The 24357-nt window shown below is 35.5% G+C and overlaps 1 protein-coding gene across 6 annotated transcripts in view; it reads right to left on the bottom strand.

Annotated features, from left to right (window-relative positions):
• The window catches only part of IDE (insulin degrading enzyme), a 130970-nt gene that overhangs the window by 62657 nt on the left and 43956 nt on the right, over positions 1 to 24357 (bottom strand). For 5 of the 6 annotated variants that reach the window (XM_056802483.1, XM_003339947.4, XM_056802479.1 and 2 more), the window contains 3 exons: positions 18484 to 18668; positions 16872 to 17079; positions 12504 to 12673 (listed from right to left, as the gene is read on the bottom strand). In XM_056802483.1, the coding sequence (XP_056658461.1) occupies positions 12504 to 12673; positions 16872 to 17079; positions 18484 to 18643 (538 nt within the window). In that variant the 5' untranslated portion in view covers positions 18644 to 18668. Of the gene's footprint in view, positions 1 to 12503; positions 12674 to 16871; positions 17080 to 18483; positions 18669 to 21389; positions 21484 to 24357 lie in introns of those variants that run through there. The other variant, XM_056802473.1, reaches the window with a different exon arrangement.

Genomic DNA, 24357 nt, shown 5'->3' with positions numbered 1-24357 from the left:
AAGGACCTCAAATTTTAATGACAAGCCAAATAAAGTGATTAAGGAAATGTGTAGGGCAATTGACTTATATGAACCTGATTTTAATGATTTTGCCCTATTAATGAAAAAGATCCTGACTAAGAGAGAGAGGAATAAGTTTCTAGACAAAACAAGAATAGATCCTCTTGTTACAATCTTGGCCAGAGGACTTAAAGGTGGATACGGCAGATGATGGGGTTTATGATATGCTAACTGAAGCAAGAGATGCAATCCTAGATGTTACTGGGAGATATACTAAAAGGCCCAACGGTTGGCCGAAGTTTGAGGCCATAAAGCAAAAGGTTTCTGAAGCTCCTGTGGTTTTCCTGGAAAGGATAACTGAGGCAGCTGAAACTCTATTAGGGATGGATGCATTGGAAGAAAACACTACTGCACACATCAAATGAGTCTTTGTGAAGAATGCAGTCCTAAGGGTCAGACAATTTTTAAAATCAAATTACCCTGATTGGGAAGAACTAGATCTTGATGAATTAAGGAGAAAAGCTACTTATTTGACAAATGACCCAGACGAAAAATTTGATGATAGGGATTCCATTGTTGAGGACTTTAAAAGAAAATTAAAGGAAGCTGAAATGAAAGCTAAAGAAAGTGAAATTAAGGAAATAAAGGCTGTGGCTGCTTTGAGATCTGTACAGCCAAGGTATAATGATAACTATAAGCCTACTGAGAGAAGATCAGGTCCTAGGTGCTATTTCCTTTGTGATCAGATCAGTCATCTATACCAGGACTGCAGATTCAGAAATCAGGTTAGAAGATAACTAAATAGAAATAATGGGTTTAATAAACAATACAATACCTGGAATAATAATAATTATTATAATAACAACAGATGGAACAATAATAATAATCAAAATAGATATGCAAATCAATGCCAGAATGCCTGTTGCCAGGGACAACAAGCACCAGATCTCACTACTATGCAGTCATGGGTAAATTCTGGAGCTAGACCTAACTACAGTCAAGTAGTAACGAGTGACCAGAGTAAAAGTTCTAGTGCATTATGATGGTTTCCTCTAGAAATGTGTGAAAATGAATCAAGAAATGAGTGTGGTATAAATGAAAATGAGTTGAGGATAAATGAAACTGGGAGTAATGAAAATAAAATACATGGTGATACAAATGAATTAATTGAATCAAAGGAGGATATAATTGGTGTAAATAATTGTACAGAGAAAGAACATTGTAATATAAATTTAATAGAAAATCCTAATGAATGTAGAATAAGAGAAATTAATGAAGAATATAAACTAAATAATAATAATGACATTATAAATGGGAACAATAATACTTTTAGATTTTAGATTTTTAGATTTTCTCCACTCTGATTAAATCTTTAAAATCCTAACAAACAGGAATGTCTACACCCCTACTTAAGGATTAAGTGTTGAGGAGGATGGTCTATGACAGACATCTGCTAGCAAGTGACAAATAAGAAACAACTGACAGAGCCCCTGGGCTGTCCTAAGTGAAGCTTAAGCTACCACTGGTACATGTGAGAGAGATGCAGGAAGTGATATGAAAAAAAAAAGTCTATATATTCGTGTCACTTCCTCTTGCTGATCTTTTTCACAGCGGAGACATGGCTGGTGGCAGCATGCTGGGTGTCTTGGCATGCCTACAGCTCTTGTCCAGGTTTGGCAGTGAGCGTCCTTGGTGCAGTGACTGGGAGAAGCTCAAATAGTGTGGGTCAGGTGAGACATCTTCCCTGAGCTCTGTAGGAGTTTAGGCTGATTCCTTTTTTTCCTTTACCTTTCCTAAAACACTATCCTCCTAGGAGGACCCTCATCTTGGAGGAGGCCTTGTGGCTGGAAGCTAAGCTAGATTAAATGTTGAAGAAGGCCTCATGGCTGAGGTCTCTGAACTCCCCTTGGTTTAGGCTAGGCTGGAGAAATCTTATACCCCTTTCTCCCTTCTTCTTCTTAACTCCTTCCCTCTATATTAATTAAACCACCATAAAATTCCCAAACTGACTTGAGTATTTTTATTGGAATTTGAATTAATCCCTGGTGACCATTAGTAATATATATTAGTCAAAAAACCCTAAATTTACCCCTTACAATGAAGAATTTAAGGACCAATGAGAGTAATATAAAAGCTGATGATACAAAATCCTGGGAAAGTCATGTAATTCAAGCATTAAGTCATTTGCCTAGAATCACACATCTAGGAAGTATCTGAGGCCAAATTTGAATCCAGGACCTCCTGTCTCCAGGTCTGACTACTCAACCATCTGGCTGTACCACAAATATTATTTCATTTGATCCTCACAACAACTATATCTATTTTCTAGATGACGACACTGAGGCAGGCAGAGTTTAAGTGACTTGTGCCAGTGTCTGAAAGTCAGATTCAAACTTAGGTCTTCCTAACTTCAAGAACAATGCTGTCTCCCCAACACAACCTAGCCTATGCTCTAGGACAGAGTGAAAGAGAAGTAACTGGAAACTGACATGGAGGAACTAGAACATTCATGGTTTTTGAGGGATGAGTTATTTTCTTAAAATTCTCTCTGGCATTCCACATCCCCATACACGTTATCTAGTCCCTGTTCCATATACTGAGTCATAACTGAGACACTGAAATATTACAGAATTAAGGAAATAAACAGGCTAGAAGAATTATTCAGTCATTTCTTTTACTTACAAAGCAATACTGTTTACATCATTTAGATCCACAGCAACTATTATCTACAAGTAATCTTGAAACTTTTTACAGCTTTAAACATCTTGTTAAAATTCTACTCCTATTCCAATCGTCAAAATATCAGAGCCCCATCCCTGTGGTCACCACCTAATAAAATTCCTTACTCTTTGACTGTCCATATGAAACGTGTTTTTGAAGTATTCCAAATTTGCATCCCTTCGCAAAGATTCCTTCCTACTTGTTCCCATTATTTAGATGATTTCAGAGGATCACAGAACCAGAAATTAAAGAAACCAGAGAGGTAATCTAATCAAACCTCTTTCACTTACAAATGAGAAACTGAGGGCCACAAAGATTTGCCCCAGGGTGGAGTACACAGTAAGTGGCAGGGGTAGAATCTGAAGCCACACAAAGTCTGACTCTAAACCCAGTATTCGATAAGATGCATCTTAACTTGAAAACTAAAAATCTGCTTCTCCCTACTCTTGCCATGTCTAAGAACCAAAGGTATCTTACTCAAGCTCATTTAGAATCTTCTTGAAACAAACCAAGTCTAAACAAACAAAAGGACAGGACTCTAAAGTCTAAACACAAAGCCATATTAGCTCTGATAATTTAAGATTACTTGAAATTCTAACATCATAGATGTGCAGGTCTTGTTATAAGCCTGGCAATTCACAATCTGACCACCATGTTGTGAAACATCTTAATTAAAGATGGGTATCTGAGGTGACAGCCAGTTCTCAAATATCTACTCCAACAAAAAACTAAAATATCATGCAAGACAAAATAATGGTCAAGAAATCCAGTTACAATAAATAAATAACTTCTTCCACCCAACAACCACATAAAAATCATCGAAAAACTTTGGACAATAGGAAAACAAGCCCACCAAAATTAAGCCAGTCCTAGTGCAGCCAAACAATTTTGCAAATTCTTTTACTTTTTGAAAAAAATAGCACTATATGGGATGAGACTCTGGAAAAAGGGTGGGCTATTGGGGAAAATGTTGGTGATATAAATCAAGAGATAGCAATAAATATGTATTCAAAAAGAATTACTGTAGAAACCGAGAAATAAACTTTTTGTACATGGCTAATGTAGAAATTTGGCATGATTAGGCAAATTTGTTACAAAGCTTGTTTTTTTTTTTAATTGGAAAGAAATAGAAAAGATATTTTTGTTCTTTGGGGGAAAAAACTTTTAAAAAATACTGCCGATCCAGATACACAAAAATCTAATAACCAAAAAAGTTAAGCATAAATAACATAATAACTACAAACTGAGACTTAAAGATAAAAAATGGATTTTCAACAATTAGTATGTGAAATGAGGTGCTTAAATTTTCTACATATATCAAAGATACCAAGGAAGCCTGTAGATCCCATCTCAGAATGATGTTTTTAAAGGCATAAAATAAAATACAAAAAATTACAAGGGAAATAAATCATTTTGAAGAGTTGTCAAAATTGAAAAAAGAAATAGAAAAGTAAATACATATGTCAAAAAGGCAAGTGGTAACTTTACTCAAATAACAGAATTCCTGAAAATTATAAAAAAGATATTGATGACTTCAAAAAAACTAGAAACAAAAAAATTTTAATGAAAATGTGTCATTTGTCATTTTGATGCTTATATATTATAAATATCAAACATGTTTATCAGAAGCAAATGATTTGAAAAATAAGTCAAGGAGAGAGAATTGAAGAATCACAGGACTCCCAGAAAACCATGCTTAAAAAAAAAAGTCAGATACATTTCAATAAATCATAAATGAAAATGACACAGAGCTATTAGAACCAGAATTGGGGGGTGGGGGGACAGCTAGGTGACTCAGTGGTTTGAGAGTCAAGCCTTAAAGATGGGAAATCCTGGGTTCTACTATGAATGACTAAAAAAAGTACAGCATCTTAATGTTCCAGAACACCTAGGTATTGTAAGAAGTGATGAAGTGGAAGCCCTTAATAACTGAAGCTGAATGAAGAGAAAGGAACCAGGAAAACAACTTATCCAATGACAACTGAATTATAAAGACACACTTTAGGAACTCTGATGAGCATAATGACCAACCAAGGAATAGTGATGAAACATGCTACTCAGCTCCTTGATAGAAAGGTGAGAGGAGAAGAGTACAGAGCGAAACATGTATACATATATATGTTTAGATTCGCATGTATATATATGTATATATATATATATAAATAACTTCTTTTGGAGATACTGATGCAGAAATTTGTTTTAACTATACATGTTTGTAATGGGTTTTCTTTTCCTTTCATTCTCAATTGGGAGGGGAGAGAAAGCAGATGGATTGTTGGATTGAAAAATATAAAAATTTAGTTAAAATCAAAAAGAAAAATTCAAAAAGACTCATAGAAGAGGGGAAAAAAGAGGCATCAGCCACACCATACTATTCTATGCCCTCAAACACCTCATGCAGTTCCTCACACCTCCAACCTTTTGCTTAAGATATTTCCAAAGCCTAGAATGCCCTTCATTTTTGCCCTCTTGGTCTGCTGAGTTTCTACATATCCTTAAAAGGCTAACTCAAATACCATTCATTCTGTCTCAAACTTCATGTAACATTTTGTTTTGTACCCAATGCACTTAATATTTTTCTTTTAGCTCTCTCTTTTACTTCTTACTCCCTTACCAGATGATAAACTCCATTAAACAGCAATAGTATCTTACTTAAATTTCTCCCAGTATCTAGTGTGAATTTTAGATTTACTCCACCCTGCTTAGTCCTTAGAATTCTAGCAACCAGGAATTTATGCACCCTCCACTTAAGGATTAAGTGGAGGGGAGGATGGCCTATGACCGGCATGTGCTAGCAAGTGACAAATCACAAACAACTGACTGACCCCCTGGGCTGTCCTAAGCCAAGCTTAAGCCACCACTGGTACATGTGAGACACAGGAAGTGATGTAAAGAAGTACCTATATATTTCACGTCACTTCCTGGGATCACGTTCTCAGCAGTGTTGGGAGACCTTGGCGGACTTGGCAATGGAGTTACTGGGAGGAGCTCTGTAAGTGTGGGTTAGGTGAGGCATCTTCCCTGAATCGGCCTTGGTGAGTGATAAGGCTCACTCCCCTTTTCTTGACCTCCTGAAGGCACTATTCTCCAAGGAGGCTCCTCAGCTTGGAAGAGGCCTCGTGGCTGGAAGCTGAGCTAGATTTAATCTTCTAAGAAGGCCCCTTGGCTGAGGCCTCTGAACTTCCCTTGGCTGAGGGAAGGTCTTTCCCTTTTCTCCTTCTTCTTAATTTCTTCCTTCTATTGCAATCAAACCACCATAAAATCCCAAACTGATTTGAGTATTTAATTGGGATTGAATTGTAATCCCTGGCGACTACTAATATAATATATTCAGTTAATATAATATATTCAGTCAACAACCCTAAATTTTACCTTAACACTAGCACTGTTCAAAAAATACATACTTAACATTTATTGAAGCTACACAGAAAGGCAAAATACAACTGTGTTGAAAAGCAAAAGGGCAAAATGAACTGATCATCTACTGATGGGATTATGATTTTTAAAAGAAAAAATAAGCATTCTGACACTCGAGAGAAAACATAATCACTCCATTTCCATTCTGGCCACAACAACCCAGCTAATGTCATTGTAATGCCAGGACAGCGTGATATCAAACTGAAATTACAATTTACCATGATTAATTGTATAATACAAGGAGTCAAAGTAAAAAGCTACAGACCAACTTTCAACCAAAATCACATCTCACAAGATGAAAATATGTTGGGGGCAAATGCCAAACTATAAAATTATCTGTCTAAAATACTCTAATATTAAAAGTATCATCTGTGAACACTGAAAGAGTTGGAAAAAACAAAGCAGTTTAAAAGCAGGCAAAAACCATTCAGGTTATTAAATTGGTACTTGTGTTTTCTATTACTGCAAACGTAACTTAAATTAAAATGTGACTTTTCTAGACTTCTAGAGAAAGACAACTCACTAAATAAATTACTTTCCAAGCTAATTTACATGTACTGCTTTTTAAAATTCCGAGTAAGACAATATTTGAATATTTGAATATTTAAAGTCAACTATGAGGCATTCCTATATTGTCTCTTTTTCATGAAGAAATTTTTAATGATGCCTTTTTTCTCTATCAGTCACTTCAAAGCTGTTCCCCCCAATGATTCCTCTCTAGTAGCACAGATTAAGCAAAGTTATCTGAAGGTGACTTTATCTAACAATGTGTATATGTACTAGTAAACCCCTGATTTTCTGCTAAAAGAGAAGAGGGCGTTTCATCCTCTGCTTTCTGGAACTTCTACTGATTTTTTTTATTTGATCAGAAGTTCAATGATCAGAGTTCAACTTTTTTTTCCCATAACCTTTTCTCTTGATATTACAGTAGTCATAATATATACTATTCTCCAATTCCTGTCTATTTCACTCTGCCTTGGCAGTCCATACAAATCTGTCCATGTTTCTCTGAATTCATCATATTCCTCATTTCTGACTGAATAATAATACTTTGTTCCATTTAAATATCTTACTACTCCCAAATGGAAAGGTATTCACTATTTCCATTTTTTTTTGTTTTGCTAGGGCAAAAAGTGCTGCTATGAATGAGGTATATACCCAAGAGGAGGGAATGTTGAGGTTAACGGCATAGTTGAATAACTCTCCTTCAATACTTCTAAACAGAAGAATCATTCAAAATATAATTGTACATGTTTTCCCACAGTCCCCCCAATAGCAACTGTCTCCAATAACTTTTTCATCTTTCATGGCACAAGATTAAACCTTATAGTTGTTTTAATGTTCACATCTCTTACAAATAGTTATCTAAACAACCACTTTACTTCCCTTCTAAACAGGGAGACCCATGACAACTTCTAACTCTTACTGAGCCAGCTTTTTAATAACTTCATTATTTGGTTTGAAGTTTTAATAACCCAGATACTTAGATGTGTAAAATCTTAAATATAAAAACATATTCTGCAACAACTTCTTTCTTTTACAAGCAGTATGACATAGTTGAAAGAGCATCAGATTGAGTCACGAGCCCAGGGTCTGGATCATAGCTTTTTAATCTACTAACCATGTGACTACAAACAAGCCACTTCATCTCTCCCCATCTTAGTCTATTCATACACAAAATTGAAATGTATCAGTGTCAAGGACCATAAAGAACCATTTACTGGTACAGTGGCTTAACATTATCAGAAATAAAGATTATGACAGAAAGTATCTACTCACATTTTTTTCAGAAAGACATTTTATAGAAAGTTAGAGGAATTTCCCTCATGCCCCTTCCATGTATTTGTAGTGTACCAGAGTGAAAAAGAGCTGGTCATACAGCCAACAAGGCCTGGTTCAGGTTCTCCCTCTGATATGTTGGCTATGTGGTCCTTAGGAAGTCACTAATACTTTTCAGTGATTTAGTAAATTAAAGTTAATAAAATCATGGGTCCAGTCTCTATTCTTATACCTAGATACCCTCTCCTCCAAAACACAGACTTTTAATATATGCACACTTCTTTTTTTTAATGATATCTATGTTTCTTTACATAAAACTGACCTCTAAAAAGGTTATGAGAGATCAATGGAATACATAAAAGGTAAATGACCTTAACAATCTAGTGTTTGATAAACCCAAAGATCCCAACTTTTGGAATAAGAACTCACTCTATGACAAAAAAATAGAAAACAGTATGGCAGAAAATAGGCATATACCAATATTTCATGCTCTATACCAAGATAAGGTCAAAATGGTATATGATTTAAAGATAAAGGTGATACTATACAAGTAAATTAGAGGAACAGAGACTATAGTCCTGTCAGATTTATAGAGAAGGGAAGAATTTATGACCAAACAAGAAACAGAGAACATTACAAGGCATAAAATGAATACTCTTGATTATATTAAATTTAAAAGGGTTTTGTACAAACAAAATCAATACAACCAAGATTAGAAGGGAAACAACAAATGGAAAAAAATTTTATAAAAACTTTCTCTGATAAAGGTCTCATTTTTCAAATATATTGATAACTAGGTCAAATTGCTAAGAATACAAGTCATTCCCCAATTGACAAATAGTCAAAAGGACATGAATAAGCAATTTTCAGATGAAGAAATCAAAGCTATCAATAATCATATGAAAAAATGTTCTAAATCACTCGGTTAAATAAATGCACATTAAAACAATTACCTCAGTAATTAAAAGCAATACCTCATATGTATCAGATTGACCAATATGATAGTAATGGAAAGTGATAAATATTGGAGGGGATGTGGCAAAATGGGGACACGAATACATTGTTGGTAGAGTTATAAACTGATCCAACCATTCTGAAGAGCAATTTAAAACTATGCCCAAAAGACTATAAAACAATGCATACCCTTTGATCCAGTAATAGATCTATATGCCAAAAAGATTTTTTTAAAGGGGAAAGCACCTTCTTGTACTAAAAAATGTATAGCAGTTCTCTTTGTGGTGGCAAAGAATTGAAATTTGAAGGGATGTCCATTAATTAGGGAATGGCTAAACAAATTGAGGTATATGATGGTGATGAAATTCCATTTTAAGAAATGATGAAGAAGATGATTTCAAAGAAAGAGCTAGACAGACCTACATGAACTATTACAGAGTGAATTAAGAAGAACCAGGAGAACTCTATACACAGTAATAGCAATAATGTGTGATGATCCACTATAAAAAACTTAGCTACTCTCAGCAATATGATGGGGAACAATTCTGAGGAACTTAAAACAAAGAATACTATCCACCTCTAGAGAAAAACTGTTGGAGTTGAAGTTGCAAATCAAATCATATGATTTTTTATTTTAGTTTATTTGGAATTGTATCTTGGGATTCTAGTTCTATATGATTATTCACTTACAAAAATGAACAATATGGAAATATGTTTGGCATGATAACCCATATCAAATTGATTGCCAGCTCCAGGAGAAGGGAGGAAAAAAGAGGGAGACAAAATTTGGATCACATAACTTTGGAAAACTTATGTGGAAATTTATTACATGTAATTGGTAAAATAAAAATCTTTATAATTAAAAATAAAATTATTGTAATTATTAATGATTAAAATTATAATTAAAAATTAAAGAGAGCCTAAGATTAAATGGTTAGATGGATCTTGTCTAAATTCAATGAATTATTAAAATAATATTTGAAATAATTGGGCCTAATGTTTATGGCTTAAGCTAAGAAGAATTAATAAATTATAAAACGAAGGGAAATTTCTTTCTCTGCCTTCAAAACAAGGCACTAAATGCTAGACTAGTTAATACTTTCTATGAAGTTCTTGCTTCTTAGAAATTCTGCTAAACTCGAGGTAAAAAATATATACGTATTTTTTTTAATAAAACACTTACCTTCCATCTTAGAATCAATACTGGGTATTGGTTCTAAGACAGAAGATGGTAAGAGCTAGGAAATGGGGATTAAGTGACTTGCCCAGGGTCACATAGCTTAAGTCTTAAGTCATATTTGATCCCAGGACCTCCCATCTCCAGGTCTGGCTCTCAACCCACTGAGCCACCCAGCTGCCCCCTTATATAGGTATTACTAACAGTTCCTCTTTCAAAATATATCACTTCCACTGACTGGCCATAAGTAGTTTCCAAGTTTTCACATGAAGTCTGGTTCCATAAATAGGATATAGCATTGACTTTCCAAATCTCTGTGATTTTAGCTTAAGGTGAGCCTCTAGTTTGCTAATTAAACTCATTTTACAGATGAAGTAAACAGCTGTGAAGTTATTTGCCTAGAATCACATAGCTAGGAAGCATTAAAAGTAGAATTTGAACTCAGGTCTTCTTGACTACAGGACCAAACCTGCCTCCTGCTCTCCCTGAGAAGATTCTATGAACCTGAAATCAATCCAAGTCAGAACACCTCTGATCTTATACCAACAGATATACATATTACCAAGTTTAAAACATCACAAAGACAAAAAAATTATATATGCCATAGATATTTAGTTATTCTTTATGTTCTACTTTTCTTTGCCTTTTATCAACCATATAATTTACAGACACCTAGCTATTTTTATTGCCTATTAAACATACTGTGAATAATATTTACAACTACCATTGTAGACAAATCAGAAAATGCAACGTAAAAATTTATGTCAGAGAACTAGGAATAAATTCTGAAGCAAATGGCAGACAAATATTCAAAACTTGTCATTGTCACCCTTTGTTCCCCCCAAAATATTCTGCTTTTAGCCTCTAGAGTCTCCTTACCAGTCTTGGTCCCATAAGAAAAATTAAATAATATTTGTAAAGTACTTAGCACAATGTCTGGCACATGGTAGACACTATATATGCCTATTCCCACTTCCCTTCTTCTTCCCCCCACTCAAAGAGAGAAGAGATACTACCAATACAAAGACATTCATTCCCCTCCTCCCATTAAAAAAAAAAAGCCAGTAAGAAGAGAAAAAATATACTAAAAGGTCCTATGTGTTCTGGTTTACTAATGTTTAAATACCCCAAGCCTCTTAAAAGTGCTAATATATTAATATTAGCAGGTAGTGATTTTTTTTAATTGCCAGATCAGTACCCTATAAAAGTATTCTTACACAGTGAAAACTTTAGCAGTCTTAGATGTTTATATCAAATTTTAAAAAGTTAAGATACCAAACTACTGAAACACAGTAGATTGCTAAGTGATCCCATCTGAATATATAATCTGAGGAACAAAAGCTTAGTTCTAAGGTAGGAAAATATATCACAAATTGAGTGGCACATTGCTATGGTGAAGACTATCTTAAAAACAAAGGGAGGGTGGGTTTATGCCCCAAAGAGATAATGGGGAAAAAGACTTGTACAAGAACATTCCTAGCTGTGCTCTTTGTGGTGACAAAAAATTGGAAAATGAGGGGATGCCCTTCAATTGGGGAATGGCTGAACAAACTGTGGTATATGTTGGTGATGGAATACTATTGTGCTAAAAGGAATAATAAAGTAGAGGAGGAATTCCATGGAGACTGGAACAACCTCCAGGAAGTGATGCAGAGCGAAAGGAGCAGAACCAGGAGAACATTGTACACAGAGACTGATACTGTGGTACAATCGAAGGTGATGGACTTCTCCATTAGTGGCAATGCAGCTGAATAACCCGGAGGCATCTATGAGAAAAACCACTATCCACATTCAGAGGAAAAACTGTGGGAGTAAAAACACAGAGGTAAAACAACTGCTTGACTAGATGGGTTGAGGGGATAGGTTGGGGATGTAGATTCTAAATGAACATACTAATGCAGACACCAATAACATGGAATTGGGTTCTGATCAAGGACACATATAATACCCAGTGGAATTGCTCATTGGCTATGGGAGGGGTGGAGGGAAGGGAGGGATGAATAGAATATGATTTTTGTAACCAAGGAATAACGTTTGAAATTGACCAAATAAAAGAAAATAAAATAATTTTAAAAAATAAATGAATAAAAACTATTTAAAGGGGAGGGAAGGGCGCAGCTGGGTAGCTCAATGGATTGAGAGTCAGACCTAGAGATGGGAGGTCCTAGATTCACATCTGGCCTCAGACACTTCCCAGCTGTGTATCCCTATTGCCTAACCCTTACCACTCTTCTGCCTTGGAGCCAATACACAGTATTGATTCTAAGATGGAAGGTCAGGGTTTAAAAAAAAAAAGAGAGGAGGGAATGATCTGGGGGTTCAGAGTTGCCATAACACCTTTTATTTTAACTTAAAAAACCAAAGTCCTCAGTTTGTAATAACCCAAGATGATCTAATTAAGTATATATATATAAACAAACACACATATATATAGACACACACAGAGCTGACAAACCTGTTCCAAATTTACTAAAGGGATGGTTGGGGTTTCCAGTAGCTTTCTCCAACTGAAACAGTCTCCAGGCATCATTCATTACATTCTTCTCATGTTCTGAATCAACTGCATTTACTTCTCTCTCTTTGCAGCTCTCATCAAACAAAGGACACAAGAAAAACTGGGCAAATCTAAAACAAAAAAATAATTTAAGTTATTTGGAAAAGGGCTCTTTTAAAACAATTCTATCTTTGACAATCTTGTTGAACAGAGGATACAAAAACAACTGAGTGCAGATAAGAAATAGGAAAATTTCATATCAATCATATCACAGATGCTTACTGATCAGAAAAAGAACAAACTTTACAAAAAAATATTAAGATAAGCTTAAGATAATAAGAACTTGTAATTTAATGAGATTGTGAAAAGGGTCCATGTGTGTGCATTCTCTGGAACTACTTACCAAAACAAAATATGACCAGAAAGTGGTGGTCCTTCAGTCCACATCTCTATATTTCACCATATTTTGTCAATCACTCAATAAGCATTTACTGAGCACCTGCCATGTGCCAGGCACTGTGCTAAAGTGCCTGGGATACAAAGAATAACAAAAAACAGCCCCTGCCCTCAAGAAACTCAGTCTGAAAAGGGAGACAACACACAAACAGCTTTGTACAGACAAGATTTTATATAGGACAAACTCAAGATCACCTCTGAAAGAAGGCTCTAATATTAAAGGGAGAACAGAAAGGCTTCTTATAGAAGGTAGGGCTTTAGCTGAGATTTGAAGGAATCCAGGAAAACCAGGAGGCGGAAATGAGGAGAGAGAGAGTTCTAGATATGCAAGACAGTCAGAATCTGGAGATGGGAGTATATGGTGGTAGTCTCTCGGTAACCGAGGATGACGATTGCCTTTGTGCGTTTTTGTGCACAAAGACACCTGTGCATGAAGAATTAAGTGGAAAAGTCGATGCACAGAGACAGTCCCACTCTCTCGGCATTGGAAGCCTGGGTCCAGTGGCATGAAAAATCGTTACGTCTGGAGACTTCCTCAGCTGCATTGGATGGCCATGTTGTCCTTTGTGCTCCAACATGCTCTAAGCACTCCACAGTGCTTTGCTGCATCACCATCTCAGCCGTTGAACCTTCTTATTGGTTTCTTCCTTCTGTTCCGCCGAAGCAGTCTTCACATGCTGGGTGAGCAAGGCCCTGGTTCACCAGGGCTCGACGACCTGATGGCTACCCTCACAAGGTTTAGCCAGCCTGTCGAAGCCGTTGCCTGGGGTGTGGCCGCTGCCCCATGCTAGCAGCTACTGGGAGCCACAAGTGAGAGCTGGGTGTCAGATGAGGGTCAATGGCTGGAGAGCTGCCCTAGGAGGGCACAACAAGCCCTCCATACCAGAGACACTACCCCTCCCTGAACACCCCAGACCGGAAGCCAGTGTCATCAGATTGTATAGTACATGGAGGTAAATAAAGCATAAGAAAAGAATACTGAAAAGACAGGAAGAGGTAATAAAGGGCTTTAAAACTCAGATTATTTTATATTTGATATTAGAAGTATCAGGAAGTCACTGAAGTTGACTAAATGAGAAAGTGACATGGCCATACCTGGGCTTAAGGAAGATAGTCTGACAGTTGAATGGAAGATGGACTGGAGTTGAGAAAGACTTGGGGCAGAAGACTAATCAAAAGGCCATGGCAGAATAAATTAATTCAAAATGTAAAACAAGTCTATGGCAGAGGGCAGCTAGGTGGCTCAGAGGATAGAAAGCCAAATCTAAAGAAGGGAGATCCTGGGTTTAAATCTGGACCTGGACACTTCCTACCTATAAGACCCTGGGCAAGAAAAAGACTATTACAGTAAATCAGGCTTAAAGTAAAGATAGTTTATACTAGGGTGGTGGCAGTGTCAGAAGAAGATGCATATAAGAGATGTTAAGAAGACTAGAAACAACAAGACAGGAGAACTGTTTGAATATGAATGTGGGATAGAATGAGAGAATGAGAAGCTGAGAATGGCATCTAGGTTGCTAGTCTGGGTGATTAGGAGGATGATGGTACCCTTGATAATAATAGGGAAGTTTAGAAAAGGGGAAAGATTTGGGGGAAAAATAATCAGTCCAGTTTGGGACATGTTGAGTTTAAGATGTCTAAAAGACATTCAATTCAAGTTGTCTAATACAGAGTTGGAGATGTGAGACTGGTCAGGAACTAGAGCTGGACAAATCAATCTAAAAGTCAACTGCATTTACTACCAGAACCATAGATAGTAACTTACTTTAAAAGACTGCAGAAATTCAAATAAAGAGAATATATTTATATAGGAAATTATCTAGATAAAAAAAGAGAATTAATTTGATCAAGTGATCACTATGGTACTTAAGAAAAAAAGTAAAAATAAAAAATTTTTTTTAAATCCTTACCTTCCGTCTTGGAGTCAATACTGTGTATTGGCTCCAAGGCAGAAGAGCGGTAAGGGCTAGGCAATGGGGGTCAAGTGACTTGCCCAGGGTCACACAGCTAGGAAGTGTCTGATGCCAGATTTGAACCTAGGACCTCCCATCTCTAGGCTTGGCTCTCAATCCGCTGAGCCACCCAGTTGCCCCCCAAAATAAACAAATATTGAATAAATGATTCAATAACACGACATGGCATCCTAAAATATCTCTTCTCATGATCACATTTTGATTTACTACCAAGAACAGATAATTGTCTATCTAAAAACTTACCCGGGTCTTATCCCAATTTAAACTGTTTATATCATAGTAATTAAATTATTCATCTTATTTTATAACAAAGTTTAAAGTTCAGATAAAGCAAAAACAATCAGATATAATGAATATCACAGACAGGATGAAGACCCAAGTATTCTAGTCCAATGCTCTTTCTATTTAAAAAACAAAAAAAACCTATGTATATACATACATACATACTCACACATATACGCCTATCAATTAAAGAACCTATAAAGACAATCTAGGGAACGGTGGCTCAGTGGATTGAGAGTTAGGCTTAGAGACAGGAGGTCCTGGGTTCAAATCTGATCTCAGACACTTCCTAGTTGTAGCTATGTGACCCTGGACAAGTCACTTAACCCCCACTGCCTAGCCCTTACTTCTCTTTTGCCTTGGAACCAATACACAGTATTGACTCCAAGACGGAAGGTAAGGATTTAAAAAAAGTTTTTTTATTAAAAAAAAAAAGACAACCCAATTGTGAAATGCACCTGGGCATAGGAGTACACATGCAATACACTGGAGATCCTCATCTAGCTTGGTTTAAGTATGTCTATTTGGACTTCAAACTATGCTGAGCTTGAATTCAGGAAGACCTAGTTCAAAATCCGGCCTGAGAGGCAATCATGCCTCTCTCCCCTTGACCACCTACCCTATTCTGAGTGTGTGTGTGTGTGTGTGTGTGTGTGTGTGTGTGTGTGTGTGTGTGTGTGTGTGTGTGTGTGTGCGCGCGCGCGCGCTCATGTGGACACATGCACCCAGGCACTCAAATGTATACATATGTTCACACTGTAGACTTTCCTTTTAAAGTATGCCTTCCTTAAGCAAATATATTTCCACTTAAAAGTTTGAGAAAAATTAGTTATATCCATTTATATGATACCTTATTCCCGGGAAATTAAGAATATCCTTTTAGATAAAACAAATGGGGGAAGCTGAGTAGCTCAGTGAATTTAGAGCCAGGCCTAGAGATGAGAAGTCCTGGGTTCAAATCTGACCTCAGACAATTCCCAGCTGGGTGACCCCGGGCAAGTCATTTAACCCTCATTGCCTAGCCCTTACTGCTCTTCTGCAATCAATACACAGTATTGATTCTAAAGCAGAAGGTAAGGAAAAGAAAAACAAAGAATTAAATCTATATTTGCTCTCAATAAACTCTTAATATTAAAATCAGTTGGGAAATCTACTTAATGCTGCCTTTTCAGAGATATGAACAACTGATGCTGCATGCTTGAGGAAGGAAAACAAGAGAATGGTAGATTTTTGTTTTGGCAGTCTAAAATGTATCTACTTTAAAATAAGATTACACGTGAGCAGAGAAGATATTATTATATAGCACCATTATTATATTTCCTTAGACTACTGATGCTTAAATAATGATCTGATGCTGATGAAAATTTTATAAGCCAATTAAATAATTTGCAGGCCTGAAGGTTTTGTCTATGGTTGCACCATTACTCTTCTTCTACCACAAGATAAATGTTATTGTTAGCTTAAAACTGAACAAGTATTAAAAAGAGAATATAAAGTAATACTGTCTAGTATCTTGAGCCAAAATATATAAAAATGAAGATCAAGTAACAGCATTAGCCATTGCTAATGTTAACAGAGATACAAAAAGTAGATCAGGGCATAACAAATTCATGTTTACCTGTCCAGGGCACCTTCCAGGTGTTTATGTGATACATCAAAGTAGTAGTTGGTGTGCTCTCCACTTGTGAAAGCATTTGAACTTCCTGCATGCTCACTGAGGAATTGACTGTACTCGTTTTCTTTTGGATATTTCTTCGTTCCCAAGAAGAGCATATGTTCACAAAAATGGCTCAAGCCTGCAATATTTGGGGGATCTGATAATGATCCTAGAGAAGAAACCATATAAACTTAGTAAGTATTGAAATATAAACTTACTTACAAAACTAAATATATTATAAATGTAATGAAAATTGTTGAATCATAGATTTGAAAAATTATCTCAGAACCTGTCTCATATAGCCATGACACAAAACCTACAACTTCTTTACGTAGTTCATTCCACTTTGGGCTAGCCCTTATTATTAGAAAGTTTTCCCTTATATCAAACTCAAATCTGACTTTCTCTGTATCTTCCTATTATTTATATTTCTGACCTCTGAAGTCAAAAAGAATAAGCCTAACTCCCCTTCCCCATTATAATCTGTCAAAAATACATGAAGTCACCTTTTCTACCCCCACCCCAAGTCTTCTCTTCTCCACATTCAATATCTTCAAATATTTCAAATAATCATTACTTGGACTTCATCAGATTTCTCACCATTCTGACTGTCCTGAATATATTAAATTTTGCCTAAGTCTTTCCTAAATCAATCAACAATCAGGAAGTGTTTGGTACTGCCTGCCTGGCTAATGAGGAGCTCTGAACCAAATACAGTGCTTTAGATGTGATCTAAGAAGAGAGTAAAACTTATCACCTTTTATGCTGTGGGCACATTGCCCTTTTCATGGTATTTGAGGAAGTTAGGAAGTGTGGTGGATAGAGTGCTGGGCCTAGAGTCATCAGGAAGACCTGAGTTTAAACCCAGATTCAGATATTTATTCACTATGTGACCATATGCAAGTCACTGGCAACTTTTACTTGCCTTAGTTTCCTCTATTGTAAAATGGGTATAACACTTCACTCCCAAGGTTGTTGTGAGGATCAAATAAGATAAACATTTGTAAAGCCCTTAGCACAATGACTGGTACATAGTAGGTACTTTTAAAATCTTTGTTTCTTTCTATCCTATTAGTTTTTTTTTTGTCTATCAAGTCATACTATCATATCAAATCATGACTCACTTTAATTTCATAAGTCGCTAAAATCTGCAAACCAAATACCTGAAACTATTAAAATAGTTAAGCTCACTAATAAGAGTTCTATGTCAATTATAACGATACAATTCTTAAATGTGGAGCACTTATTCAAAACTCATGAGTGTTAACAGATCTGGGGTTCAAACTTAATTCTCTTGATTTCAAATTCGGTGCTTCATCATAGTATATTCAATACATTAAATGAAAAAAGCATTAATTATAGGATCCCCTTATAAATAGTAAGGACTTTTATATATATTTTTAATTACCTGATTTACAAAAACATACCTATTGCATGCTATAACTGTTTGGTTTATGCCGACACATCAGTATGCATTAAAATTCTGCGTCTTTTAAAATGTATTATCTCAATAGAAATGGAAATTCCTAATAAATTCTAGGCCAAACTTAAAGAAATAGAAACATAAAAATACCTATGTGTACATCAAGGGCTGCAGATGACTTATCTGTGGTAGGATCACTGATGAGGAGTGCCTTGATGCCGTTTACCAATTCTAATCCACGGTATTCTCGTTTATCCTCAGGAGATTTGATAATGTGATTTACTATTCTCTTAACAGCTGGGTTATCCATTTTGCCGCAAGTCCCTCTCTGAAAGCTAAAACAATAAAAAGTTTAAATGTCTACTTTTTAAAAAAAAAGGACACAGAAAGTTAACTATACAACACACTAGAGGATTACAAGTCGATTTCAGGAGGTTTGCCTAAAAAGCTACCTAACAGATTGTTTCTGTATTCAGCCCATTTCCTAAAGGTTTGCACAAAAAGTCTTTAAAAATCACCTGGAGTACAACTTGAATTCTATAGATGACATTAGCTCAAATTCTATTAATCCATGTAAAGAAAATTAAATGTTATTTATATGGAGAAACATGTTTATCTATGACAGCTGAGTAGTTATAGTTATTGTGTAGTGAAGTTTGGAGAGCTCAGAAGTCTTAAAAACACTAGAGTAACAGCACAAAGGAAAGAGCAAAAATGGCACTGAAAACCTTCCTTATAATATTCCTCAAAAAGAAATTACCAGGTGGTAACTAGATAGCTCAGTGGAGAAAGAGTGCCATGCCAGGAGACAGGTTCAAATCTGGGTTTGGACACTTCCTAGCTGTGTGGCTCGAAGAAAGTCACTTAACCCCAACTGCCTATCCCTTACAGCTCTTCCATCTTGGTACCAATACTTAGTACTAATTTTAAGTCAGAAGGTAAGGGTTAAAAAGAAAATTAACAGAAAAATTCCAATAAAAGGCAACATGTAGTTCTGAGGGGTGTATTCCAACTCAAAAAAGACTAAAAAGGACTAGGAAATGAATATTTTTGAGGATGAATTGTCAGTTTTATCTCTGCCTAGAGTGATGCTACTGCTTACAGAAACAGCAGGGCTAGAGAGCTGAGAGAAGTGATAACCCTAAAGAAAAGAAAGAAAAAAGTTATCAATGAAACATTTAAAAATCTACAAATAAGAGAAGGAAATTCATGAGACACAAATAAGCAGTGCAGTGCAATGGTTAAAGCTTTGCAAACTAAATATTTCACAATATCATATACAAACAACCCTTCTCTTCCTGTTGATGTAAGAAAATGTTCGTGTTTTATCATTTTTGTAACCAAGGAATAATGTTTAAAATTGACCAAATAAAACTTTAAAAAATTAAAAGAAAAAAATGTTTGTGTTTGTCAAGTTCATAAGTATAAAAAATAAAAGTGAAAAGCACTGGGGCTGTGGCATGACAGCTGACAAATTACCGAGTGGACTAGATCTCAATCTGGAATGAGGGAGGGTAAAAAAGTGGAGATATTTCACAAACAACTTTACCTTAGAGGAAGTAACCTTCCTCTAAGTGATCTTGTAAAATCAGGGAAATTCTCTGAGTTAAGAAAAGTTCAGAGGTAGGTACGTTCATTGAGCTTATAAGGCATGCTTGTCCTTTTATGGATAAGATTATATTTTGTGAGATGAAATTTCATAAGAAATATTCAGTAAAATAGTTCATTAGAATATCTATCTCTTTGGGCTTACCAATAATATTAGGCATATCTACAGATTTAAAAAATAAAGTCAAGAGTATTGATCTCTATTAAGAATATGCCCTGTTTGGAATGAGAAAAAGAGAACAGTTTATAAAAATATCTCTTCTGGAATTTCAAATGTCTATAGTACAGGGGTTACCATTTGCTTTTCAAAGCTTTACTGCTTTTCAAACCACCCAAACAACACAGCAAACAGAAGCATTACTAATGATCAACAGAATATGGTAAACAGAATTCTCCAGAAAAATACAAAACTTAATACTATTTTATACTGTGACTGTGCCAGTGGGATAAGCCACCAAAATCTAATTTAAAATAGTAACAAAATCATGACTAAGATAATATCTGCGTTATCTCATGATAGAAGGGAATTCCCAAAATGGTAGTAATTCCCCAGTACCAGTGATATGATCATATTTCTTGGACTTGCCAGGCAGGATGGGACAAGAATCTCCAGAACACCCTAGATAAATAGCAGTCACCAAATGATAACTAAATAAAGGATGCACCTTAAATGAACAAGCTGAAGTAATTGCATAAGCAATCATTCATAAAACAATCTAGCTGACTATATTATAGCATACTGGATGCATACATTTTGTTTTAACAAATTTAACAAAGATTCTAGATCTAAAGTCAACATTTACAAAATTATTAATTCTAAAACATCTATTCCCCTTGTTTTTTTATTTGAGTGCTCATTTAAATACATAAAAGGGCTCCTAAGAAGGTTAAAGTTCATCTTAGTGCCAAATGCCTATTCTTGCTTTGTTATATATAGAAAAGCTTTTTGTACAAGAAAAAGAAAGGTCTATTTTCCCCTTCCCATTACTCAAATGTAGAAATAAGACTCTGATACCCAGTTTCCTAACCTAGATTTTTTTTAAGTTTCTAAAACTGAGTTTTAGAGAACCCTTCTGATTTAGGTTTGTTCATAATTGTCATCAAAGTCCTAGAGAAGCAACAATATAATTGATTTGAGAAATAACCCATGAATGCTTAAATTAACATCTGGACATTAAAACTTCCCTTGATCACACACTGTATAACAATGAGAGAGACTCCATAAATCTAAGTAGAAATCAATCCCATAACATTTGAGAGTCAGTCTATGCATGGGAGTAATATAAGCTTCAACTTCAAACTAATAGTGCCCCAAAACACCACTATCACAATCAAGAAACAATAAAGAATTTGCCAAGCAAGACCCATTCCCAACAACCTAGCACTTCCTCTTTGTTACTGCCCTAACAAATACTTATAAACATTGTCCAAAGCAACTGAATTCATACCTTCTGGGATAAAGGAAGAAGAAATGAATAAGGACACTCAAGGCTCCTCTGATGAACTCACCTACAGTTGGTCTGCCTCCTGAGTATTTATGATCTCATGAGGTCACCTGATTCATCTGAGCCACTTATAAGCAATAAACAAAAAGCCTTCTCACTAATAACTTTTTAAAAAAGCAAGCGCTCCCCCCCCAAAAAAACCTGTCTAACTGATAAAGCATTTAAGTGCCTAAAGAAAATTAAACCAGAAAACAACCTAGTTCTAAAAGAAACCCTCTTTTAAACGTATTCAAATTTAATATGGCACAGCAGGTTTTTCAATAGACCACAATACAATAAAATCTTTAAAATGTACCATTATCTGTTTTTATTATTCTATTACATTCCTTACTAGCAGATCAATTTCTGTGCATACATAGTATTTAAATCAATGTGATTTAGAATTACAGCATGTTAGAGCTGAACAGGTAAGAGTATGGGTTTCCATAAGATGGTTTCCCTCTCTTTTCCATAATACTTAAGAAATACACAATTTTATTTGATAGTTTGAAATTACAGACTAAAAGTCAGCAATAAAACAAAAGTCCAAAATGTGTGAATTCAAAACATTCATACCAAGATTCTACTGATGAAAACAATTCCTTTGTGAGCAACAAAATTTTGGGATTAGTTTTCTCTACCAGATTTCTGCCAGAGGCCAGAGAAACCAGTATTTCATGGGAGAAAGAACACTAGCCTCCAAAAGCTGGAAGGCTTAAACCTTTTGCTGGCTGCTCACCAGCTCTGGGAGCAGGAGGGCAAAGCTCTTCATTTCTGAGCTTCTGCTTCCTCAATAAAAATAAATTAATATTTAATATTAATATTAATAATAATTTTTGCTTTAAGCCTTCCAGCTCTATTCTATCCAGATAATTAAGATGGCAGATCATTGTTTTTGTATTGTTGAAAAAATAGCACCTGGTATATACACAGTGCAAAGGGTCAATATAATAAATCCATCCTTCTCTGGAATCTAATTGCCTAATTCCAAAATGGCTAGTGATTGAAAGGCAGGTAGAAATACAGGAATATGTGGGATGATCAGAACCATACTATAAATTTACTATTCTCCTAGAAAGATCAGGGATAATCAGAAAAAAAGACTCACTGAAGGCAGGAGCAGGATTAATGTGGTTCTAAAATTTCAACTCCTCACTAAAATTAATGTAAAAATAAAATAAAAATAAAAAATAAGCACTTACCTGAAACTATTTAATTACAAGATTAGGGAAGGATAATTCACTTTATGCAATCCAGATGTAGTCCTGTGGCTGTCTATAATTTGGGTTTTTATAAATTAAATACTACTTTCCAGTGATATTTATTATTTCAGACATGCTTTTGTCTACTCTTTTATGGAATTTCAACTTGTAGTGACTTTTGTTTTTTAATTGGTCTAGCATTTCTGTTGAGTGGTTTACAATCTAAAGTATCTAAATACCTTCAGGGACTTTCTATTTAAAGGAACTGATGGGGGGAGGGGGAAGCTGGGTAGCTCAGTGGATTGAGAGCCAGGTCTAGAGAAGGGAGGTAATGGGTTCAAATTTGGCCTCAGACACTTCCCAGTTGTGTGACCCTGGGCAAGTCACTTGACCCCCAATGCCTAGCCCTTACCACTCTTCTGCCTTGGAGCCAATACAAAGTATTGACTCCAAGAGGGAAGGTAAGGGTTTTAAAAAATAAAATAAAATAAAATAAAATAAAGGAACTGATGGGAATCATAACCACCAAGACAGCAGAATAGTTGTTTTCAACAATTCTCAACAACCCAAAAACTTCAAAAAAGAAAAGGAATTATGTAACAGATAAAAGAAGCATATGATGAATTCTTTGGAAGAAGACTTTATTTTCAAAGTATATAAATGTTTCATTTTTTTTTAAATCACTGAGTCTCCCTGTTTTACCCAGGCTGGAAATGCAGGGGGCTACTCACAGGTTGATTCCACTAATGATGGGCATGTGAAGTTTCTTTCACCTGCTCCATTTCTGACCTGGTCCAGTTTGTTTCTCTTTAGACAACCTGGTGGCCTCATATTCTTGGAAGCTGACCACGATGATGACAAACTCGTGCAGTAGTCCATTGCAGCTTGAAACACTTGAGAGATCTGACAGCTATGGCCTCCCCAGTAGCTGGGATTATAGGATGTGCCACTATACCCTGCAAATGTCCCCTAATTCACCTATTTTTATAAAATCTCTATATAAGCTGTAAAAGTTACTTACTAGCCTCTTATTATTAGGTTAATTGTATAGAGTTTGCCAATTATTAATACTTTTGAAAAGTATATAAAATCACCAGGTGAACATTTAATGCAAATAACTAAAAATAATTATTTTACAAACTGATCCTTCTTCTATTGAATAACCAGCCAGAAGACTTTCTTTAAACATGGTCCTGGGGACTAATAATGGTCCACAGAGTTTTCAAGGTAGATGAGGCTATTCCAAATTCAAGAAACATATAGCAAAATTTCCTAGTTAATAAAGTAAAAGACAGAATAATAACTCACATGTACATAGTGCTTTAAAGGTTTACAAATATCTCTTGCCAAGTAATCTCATTTTGCAAATGAGAAAGAACACTAAAGTTGAAATGCAAAATAACTAGTCCCCCATGGACCCATTATCATAAGCATCAGTGCCAAAGGTCAAACAAGTATCCTGAGTTCAAGACTAGCGGAATAGAGGTCTTTTCAACATACCACACACTACTAAAAGCAGAGAAGCACAAAGGAATTTACAGGACCCATTGTTGTAAATGAAGCCCATGGTCCTGAGGCAAAGGAAGCTGCTTATAGATCAAGAGAAATAAGGAATCAAAAACCTTACTGAAGATCAAACCTGGCACAGTTTTCTATATGATCTTTTCTTTCTTTTCCTGTCCCTAAATGACAAAAGTGAAGCAATGAGAATTTAATGGATTCAAAGGACA

The sequence above is a fragment of the Monodelphis domestica genome, chromosome 1 (assembly GCF_027887165.1).
Source record: "Monodelphis domestica isolate mMonDom1 chromosome 1, mMonDom1.pri, whole genome shotgun sequence".
NCBI classification, from domain to species: Eukaryota; Metazoa; Chordata; class Mammalia; order Didelphimorphia; family Didelphidae; genus Monodelphis; species Monodelphis domestica.
This window is presented reverse-complemented; position numbering and strand designations above follow the sequence as displayed.